Source organism: Mytilus edulis, chromosome 3 (assembly GCF_963676685.1).
Source record: "Mytilus edulis chromosome 3, xbMytEdul2.2, whole genome shotgun sequence".
NCBI classification, from domain to species: Eukaryota; Metazoa; Mollusca; class Bivalvia; order Mytilida; family Mytilidae; genus Mytilus; species Mytilus edulis.
Genome location: NC_092346.1, coordinates 42926851 through 42936611, shown reverse-complemented (window position 1 = coordinate 42936611; position 9761 = coordinate 42926851). Strand labels below are relative to the sequence as shown.

Here is a 9761-nt window from a genome sequence, read left to right as displayed (position 1 = left end):
CCAGGTTCGTAAACTTATAAATTTTGTTTAATGAAAAACATAACGTAACCTTAATAATCTTTTAATGTAACAGTTTATAACAGAAATCTTTCTTAATTAAAGTTACCATTAATATCATGATAAACTATTTTAATTAATTGATAAAGTATTTTGATAATTGTTAATTCAAGTTCATTTTAAGAATCAAACTCTTTATTTCATATTTATGTATTTGATTAATTTACTCGTATGGTTGGACTCGAAATAAACATATATTATAGACATCTTTGTTTTATTCACCAGGAGGCCTCGAAAGAACATGAACGACAGTCCCCCAAACTGTTGTAGTTAAAGTACTGAGCAGATAATGTAAAGCAGAGCAACCAACAACACATAACCCTTCAACGGGAAAGGGGAGGCAACTGCCTTAGTCTGCGCTTTCCCCCTCTTTCCCGCACAACATATATCTCAACGTGTACGATTCGCTCGTGTATGTAACAATGTTTTAGATTTTAACGAGAGAAATTTATGTATTACTGAAAAATTATTACACCAGGGTTTTCGATATCACACACTAGTCAAAACATTTACTAAATTTTATCATCGGTATAAAGACATCATTCGTAAATATAGCTCAACATGCAGACTTCTATTACGTTCAGGTATTTCACATCCAATTTTTTTATTGAAATATTCTTTATAAAGCACAAAGGTGTCAGTATTCACCTCAGAAACTCACAAAACCTTTGAATAGACTTATTAAGAAGGGAAATAATTACGATACTGTTGTCAAGTCATTAAAGATTGCATATTTTGGCGTTAATATTGAGTCACTGATAAGGTCTAAACACATTTATTCTAAAAACAGTTGTTGGCATGACACGGGTTATGTTCTTCTCATATATGTTATGATGGTATGATACTAAACCCCTTACGGGAAGGATTGTGCCTGATGTTCATATGATGAAATCATAATCTTTCAGTCAGTTTAATTGGGGTCTGGAGCTGGCATGTCAGTTAACTACTAGTAGTCTGTTGTTATTTATGTATTATTGTCATTTTGTTTATTTTCTTTGGTTACATCTTCTGACATCAGACTCGGACTTCTCTTGAACTGAATTTTAATGTGCGTATTGTTATGCGTTTACTTTTCTACATTGGTTAGAGGTATAGAGGGAGGGTTGAGATCTCACAAACTTGTTTAACCCCGCTGCATTTTTGCGCCTGTCCCAAGTCAGGAGCCTCTGGCCTTTGTTAGTCTTGTATTATTTTAATTTTAGTTTCTTGTGTACAATTTTGAAGTTAGTATGGCGTTCATTATCACTAAACTAGTATATATTTGTTTAGGGGCCAGCTGAAGAATGCCTCCGGGTGCGGGAATTTCTCGCTACATTGAAGACCTGTTGGTGACTTTCTGCTGTTGTTTTTTCTATGGTCGGGTTGTTGTCTCTTTGACACATTGCCCATTTCCATTCCCAATTTTATTTTGATGACTTATTGGGAATATATGATATTGTCCTTCACTTAATTACAGTTATCAACTGAAAAGGTCACTTTTTAAAGTCTAGAATACTTTCAAATTTTCTGTAAAAAACCCTGACCATTTCACAGTTGCTCTCGAAAAAACCCGGACAATAACAAACACTGATTTTTTTTTATTAAATACAAGGAAATTGAGCTTTTTTTATCAAAACATATATAGTATTCAATATAAGATGGGTAGTAATGTTAAAAACTGTTATAATTACGAAATATCCGTTAATTGAACTTATTGCATGTTTTACATGTATCACTCGAAAAAGCCCGAACTACACTCGAATAAAATGGACCGAATCACTCGAAAAACAAAGATCCTAGCCGGACACTATATCTACCGTGAGTTGAACATAGTTATGTTATTAAAGGAACGTCTGAAAATGAATTAAAGCTGGTAAACATCTTTGTTGATAAAAAAAAACAAAAAAAACTTATCAGTATGTTTTAACTTAGTTTCCACTTTAAAGATGATGCTCACTTCACTCAATGATAACTAAAATTTGATGAATTTTTTTAACACATCTATCACATCATTCACGTCGAACCTGATAGAACACATACAACAGATACAGCAATGCCTCAAATCTTAACTTGACAATTAAGGTCGGTTGAAAACTAAACTTTTCGACAAAAAAGATGATTTAAGCTTCCTATTCCATTTCTATGTAGCAACATTCCAGCAGCGCCTGGATATATACGGAGTATACATCCCCCTGTTGATACAATATGTTAGTGCTTGTATTTTATGTCATGATTTTCTAGATAGGGGTTTGTTGCTCAAAAGGAAGCTATTAAACCAAGAGTTTCAAGTGGGGATCGTTACGGAATATCCGTTGCACAGGTGATAACGAATATGTTTCTGATTTCGTTACTTCAATCCCTTTCCCTTTTTCCCGAATGTGACCATCCGAATTAGACTTAAAACCAGGTGTATACTAAAATGATTAGCAACATGACAGGTCCTACCCTTCCGGAGCATCAGAGATCTGGCCCTATTTTGGTGGAATTCTTGTTGCGCAGGTTTTAGTTTTTCTATGTTGTGTTTTGTGTACTATTATTTGTCTGTCTGTCTGGGTTTTTTGTTGTTTGTATTTAAGCTATGGCGTTGACAGTTTATTTTCGACTTACGAATTTGAATGTCCCTCTGGTATTTTCCCCTCTCTTTAAAGAAATTCTAATTTGTATCATAAAGTTTTTGAGCAAGAATAAATCTTCCGTTTGTTAAAATTTAAAAGTTGATTACTCGTTTACTTACCATAAAATCATTGTTTACTGTGTTGTTCACATACAAAATGCTACAACGATGTTATTATCGAAGCTTTATTGCAAATCTGTAAAATGCTTAAATGATTAAGCGACATTATGTATTTCAAAGAGTTGGTGTTGCTCATCTTGGGCAATCATACTCATATAAAAAGAAGATGTGGTATGATTGTCAATGAGACAAATGTCCACAAGAGACCAGAATGACACAGACCTTAACATCTATAGATCACCGTACGGCCTTCAACAATGAGCAAACCCCATACCGCATAGTCAGCTATAAAAGGCCCCGATATGACAATGTAAAACAATTCAAACGAGAAAACTAACGGCCTTATTAATATAAAAAAATTAACGAAAAACAAATATGTTATACATAAACAAACGACAACCACTGAATTACAGGCTCCTGGCTTGGGACAGCCACATACATAAATAATGTGACGAGGTTAAACATGTTAGCAGGATCCCAACCCTCCCCCTAACCTCGGACAGTGGTATAACAGTATAACATAAGAACGAACTATAAAAATAATTGAAAAAAGGTTTTTATTTACATCGCTGTCAATCATATCCAGTAAAGATAAATATTCATTACTACCCTCGGTGATTGCCGTCTATCACTGGTTAACTTTAAGTGCCGACCGGTTTTATTACGAGATTTACAAATACGAATACAATTTTGGGTTTTGAATTCCTTTTCAACATGCTACAGCATCAAAGAATGATGATTCATTTCTTTAATAGCCGCCCAAAACATAGACTGTTATCACATTTTAATGTTAACTTTAGTCAGGGTCCGTGTCAGCGAAGCTGTCATAGGACTAGGACGTGTCTTAGTTAGCAGTGTTTTGCTTCTATCCATAACACTACAGAACTTTAGAGCAAAAGTGATAAATGACCTTATGAGCTTTTCAGATACGTTCGACAAACCCATTGTTGGGTAACTCTTGGAAATAAATTATTATTTACTAATTTTTACTGTTTTTAGTTACTTTCTTTTATATCACATTTTCTTTTATATCATATATCATAAAAGAAAAGTGAGAAAGTATAAATTACAATAAATGTTCAGATAAGTAAGACCTATGGAACGCCGTAGCTGCCTTATGTGTACTTGTTTTTAGATACGCTTATACTTTTCAAAAGGTTCTACGTACAACAAACGTATTATAAGTGAATAGGTAACAGGGTATTAACCGAGCGCTGGAACGGGTACATGCGCGCTAATAGGGTAATTTCATTTTTTAAAACACATTGTTACCATCAAAGACACGGACACAATTGAAAATCCTTTTTTAAAAGGTGCAACGTACAACAAACGTATTATAAGTGAATAAGTAACAGGGTATTAACCGAGCACTGGAACGGTTGCAATCGCGCTTTAGGGTCATTTTATCTGTAAGAACACATTGTTACCACCAGAGACATGAACACAATTGAAAAACGATTTAATTCAAAGTGCAACCGTATACTCCGCCCATTAAAAACGAATAAGTAACAGATGTGCATATAGAGAAAAACTATGTGCATATAAAGTAAACTATGTGCATATAGAGAACAAGTATGTGCGTATAGAGAAAAAGTATGTGCATATATAGTAAAACTATGTGCATATATAGAAAAACTATGTGCATATATAGAAAAACTATGTGCATATAAAGTAAACTATGTGCATATAAAGTAAACTATGTGCATATAAAGTAAACTATGTGCATATAGAGAAAAAGTATGTGCATATATAGAAAAACTATGTGCATATATTGAAAAGTATAAGCGTATCTAAAAACAAGTACACATAAGGCAGCTACGGCGTTCCATAAAGACCTACAAATAAGTCGACATGATCTAAATAGTCAATTGACCATTTAAGGAGTTATTGCCTTTAAGGGCATACGATACAGTTTTTATCCTGTATTTACAAGTTCATGAAAATTTGCATATAGGCTATTTTTTACCTGATTAAATCAAATATGTAATAAAAAATATACCTTCATGTGCTACTTTTTGAGTAAAATTAGGTCGAAATTTGGTATATTTGCTCAAAGTTCAGATTTGTGGCCGTAATTTCTTTTTCGAAAGAAAGACATAACTTTTTTGTTATAAAAGATAAACACAAATTATTTTTTGTTAAATAATCGGTAATTTCTGTATTTTATAAGTATCCTAAAAAAATATGCAATTTTTTATTCATAAATAACTCATATTTATCAAATGTTTATAAATTGAGGAACAAACGTCATTTTTTACTGCATGTTTATCAAAATTTAAAAAAATCCTCTATTTACAGTTTTATAAAATTTGGATCACATAATCTCCCTGCAAAATGACACAAATTGCTGTTTTGAAAAATAGGGGTCCATGAACTCGTTTTCAAATTAAATCAGTTTGAATGTTAAAAATCAGTCGAAAAATACATCTTTTCCCGATATGTCACAGTTTGACGTCGCGAAAATAACATTTTACGTTAGCAACGTCATTACCTCCCCTGTAACTGTATCGTATGCCCTTTACACGTTTTTTTACATTTTTGTTAAAGTCTTATTAATATTTTTAAAATCTTCTTTTCTGAAATTACTTTGCCAAAAACTTCAAACTTTAATTGAATGTCCCTTAGGGTATCTAGTTTATTGCTTGTATTAGGGGCTTTGATCCATTAAAAAACATAGGCTAGTTTTTAAAAATAGAACATAGGGGTCAAATGAACTATGTGGCTTTCATCTAAAAAATAAAAGCAGTAAGAGAAAAGCTTACATTGATGAAAGTGTTAAATAGGTTTAGTTCTACCTGTTAAATAATCTTCAGAACAATAGGATGTTGGGTTTCTGTTCATATATAACTAATTTTTAGGTAATTGTATTTTTTTGTGTTATGTATCAGCTTTGATATTATTATAAAGAGAGAAAGTGTAAATTACAAAATTGTTCAGCAAAGTAAGATCTACAAATAAGTCAAATGCCTGAAACTGAAATTTCTCTAATCTATTTACAGCGTTTTTTTCGATGTTCATTTCACAATCATTGATTAAGAAGTCAAATCAATATAAAAAACAAAAAGTATGACCTCCATAGACTGGGTGCAACAAATATACAGTTTGAAAACATTCCATTGAATTTTTTGAAGACTTCATACAAGTTTGAAATGCCAACATTAGTAAACTTCAAATATGAATACCCAGCATTCTGTTCATGAATATCAAGAAAGAATCAAGGTTAATGGTCATATCCCGTTAACCATTGTTTTTTTTTATTTGGATTTTTTCTCGTGTTCATCTATCCCATACCATTACCCTCCATATACCAGATGACATAAAAATTACGTTAAAGCACATACAGAAAAGAATTCTGGTTGATATACACATTTCTTATTTCATATTTCTACAGAGACAACAATTCTTCCCACAATGCAAACACTCTCACATAAAAAAAACCTAACGAATAAAATATTAAATCTTTGTTTTTTTAAAGTTATAATTTCTGGATTATTCAAAATTGAATATTCTGATACATTTTCCGCCATTCATCGTTATGGCAATCTTTTTAAACTTTAGGCTCAAGTTAAAATGAGTCGGATTTTCAATATCATCTTTTAGCAAAATTGACCGACATCGACAACTTATATCTAACTTATACACTGTATTAGAGTCTTTTTCGAGTAATAACAGCTCATCACCGGTAATATGCAGTATGCTACAACCTACTCTTAAATCAAGACTAGAATAGCACTTCGAAGTACTACATGCGTTTCCCGTGGAAGTGCAATGAATGTCATTAACTTGATTGTCTGTGTGAAAAAACCTTTCGGAACCCTCAAAATCCATATATGCTACTGAACCTGAAATCCTAAGTTCTGATAAAATCGTACCGTTAAAGTCAATAGAACATAGCCATGAATAACTTGTAGACTCTGCAAGTAGATAAATTGTACCTTCTTTACATGTAACCCATTTTATTCGTTTGATCTCACCAAGACTCCTTGAATGCTTCAGGCAAATAGTCCTGCAATGTCGTTGAAGAGCTAGGTCAATTATCATGATCCCTATCACGTCATTATTTGACGCTACTAGGGCAAATGTTTCGTCGAACATACAAATGGAGCCTCTATTTATGTTGCTCCCATAGTATAGTCCTCGTAACTTTATTTGTTGCGACTGATTAGTTTTCAAATCAAACTTTCTTAGAAAATGAATAGTTGGACTAGATTGGACCAATTCTTCAACAACAATACGACCATCTTCTGTGAAGCAAAGTGCACCAAATGTCGAGTTATCAATTGCTACGAGCTCTTGATATCGAGAAGGTGTTGACTGACCATAGCTTTCTACTTTGATTTGAGATTGATTGCTTTCACTGGCCGAAATGGTGATGGCAGGAAACGTGTCAAATTCTGTTTTCTTGTAAAATTGTTCGAACAGTGTATCGATGTATGTCGTACCTTCAGACGGTAAAACATCCAACGGTAACGTTATCATGTCCTTTTTAATCTGATCGACTAGATTCTCGTCTGATACTTGTATGGTATCAAGGTGCTTCACTGCATGAAATATATTGCTTTCAGAGGAACTACGTTCTAACATACACAACCACTCCATATTTTCTTGCAAGCCTTTCCTCAAGTAATTTAACTGTTTACCATTTTTTTCATTTTGTCTTAATATATTTTCATACCTTTTGTTGAGATTATTTCGAATTTGTCTTATGTGATTTTCAAAGCACTGAAGGAACTCTTTGATATTCTCATGTGCGCTGTCTTTTTCTATACTGATACTAGACAAAGTCTGTTCATGTTCGATTTGAGTCTGTTCAAGAATACGAGTAAATGTTCTCATTCTCCCTTTCAGATTATTTATTGCAGCACTGTCTTTAACGCCTCCTGCAGCCTTTTCTATTTCTAATATTTTATCGCAAGGTCTATGATCTGATAAACATTCATGACAAATGAGCTTATCATGTCCTACGCAAAACAGAATAAGTTTTTCATTCTCATGTAAATGACAATTTTTTGGTACATTTTTTCTACAAGTTGGAGCATCATTTATCGGTATGACATCATGAGCAACGACAAATCTTCTGTGAGCTTTACCGCAGCTTTGACAAACAGCTTCGTTGCAGTCATTACACCATAGATGCGCGGTCTCTTCCTCGTCAACCCTAAGACAACATTGACATAGTTCAGGATCATCTAGGACTACAATAAAATATTATTATTTCCATTATTTATTATATTAAAAAGATAGTTTAAGACTCTGTCTGAAAATATTATCTAATATTGCAGTTCAATCAAAATATGAAGAGTGAGAAAATAACATTTCGACCAATATGCTAACAATGATATTTAATTTTCTATGTTGATTTTGTACACTGTTTGTCTTTGCGTCGTTTTTTGTTTTGCCTTGGGATTGTCAGCTTGTTTTTTACTTTTGACTTTGAATATCCCTTTGGTATCTTTCGCCTCTCTCTAACAATAATATCTAGCAATAGAAGAATCACAAGAGTCTAGTAGTCGTACCTTATTGAGTTCAAAAGTACATTAGGTATCTTTCGCCTTTCTTTCGTCAAATATGTTTTATACAATTCGTTCCAAACACATAAATACTCAGACAATTTAATAAAATTTGTTTATATGATCTGAAGGGACATGAAAATCAATACCAAATTCTTCTAAGCTCAACTTTTCCTGAGGGAGTTTCAACCCTTGTTTTTGTATTTATCAGTGGGGAATTTCAGAAATGTATGTTATACTAATCATGTCAGTCCCGATGACCTTATGGTGATACCCCAGTGAACATCGATTCATCAGCAAAGGACCAATCCAGTGCTAGTTATAACTTGTCATAAAACAACACTTTATAAAATTTTTGCATCCGGAATAATTTTCTAGATTAACCGTCATCAGGAACGCTAAAAACTAGTAGCCAGGAAAGTAAAGATACATGGAAACGGTCAGATCTATATGATCTAAAATTAAATGGACATGATTATAATTCCGAAAATTAACTTAGGCCAACCTTGCCTGAGGAAGTTTTGATCCTTGTTTTTAAGGAAATTTCAGGAATGTATGTAACAAATAATGTCATAACCAAATGATTGACTACTGATTACTGAGTACTAAGCTGATGATAACCACCGAGACTAACAACCCATCGATAGATGATCGACCCGATGCTAGAAAATTTTAAAAGAAAAAAAATAAATAAGTAACCTGGCAATTGAATTGATTAGCAGTTTATCTCGAATTGACCCATATGAGTTTTTAGTTATTAAACACTAATTTGAACTTCACCCTCATATCATTGGTTCAGTCTTTTAGGCCATTTTTGTTGATCAATCACAAAATGCATTCTAAACAAATAAGAATAACTCCGGGAAGTTCAGATTATGATTGGCTCAGTTGTTTCAAAGAATGAACCTCTTTAATAAACGCAAAAAGTAGGAAGAAGAAATCAGCAATTGACAGTTTCGGTCATGGATATTGTGTTCTTTTCCAACCTGCTTGGATAACTTGATTCTAAAACTTCAATAGGTCAAACATAAAAAAATATTTGGAAGACACTTACCAGTTTTACCTTGTGATTTCTCTTCTGTTTGTAATTCTGGTACATTAACCTCTTCTTCAATATTTGTAGCTTCAACATTTTGTTTACCATCTCCATCAAATTTTGGATCCTCTGGTTCTTCTGTTTTCTTTGCAGTTGCAAGCTCTTCTTCATTTTCCTCCATTCTAGTGTCTACTGACTTTTCCTCAGTCTAAAGAATGAAATTTTTCATATAATAGAAGTCAGGTAAGGATTTTCATCTAAATGTTTAATAGCAAAGCCATCTAATTTCAACCTACTGAAAACCCACCTCTTTCATTTTTAACTAATTTAAGGTAATGACAAAGATACAATGTTGGCATTCGGCAATCCTCGGTAGAATCCGCTACTCTCGTTAGATGAGGGTACGGAATCGGCCGAGTTGAGACGAATGACAATGTTGGGTGTT

General features: G+C 33.0%; 1 protein-coding gene across 1 annotated transcript; it reads right to left on the bottom strand.

The window, feature by feature from the left end:
• Positions 1-5295: 5295 nt before the first annotated feature.
• Positions 5296-9519, bottom strand: LOC139514866 (uncharacterized). The gene is made up of 2 exons (XM_071304462.1): positions 9335-9519; positions 5296-7965 (listed from the first exon to the last, which is right to left on the bottom strand). The coding sequence occupies exons 1-2, from the start codon at positions 9495-9497 to the stop codon at positions 6260-6262; spliced, it is 1869 nt and encodes a 622-aa protein (XP_071160563.1). The 5' UTR covers positions 9498-9519; the 3' UTR covers positions 5296-6259.
• Between the last annotated feature and the right edge of the window lie 242 nt (positions 9520-9761).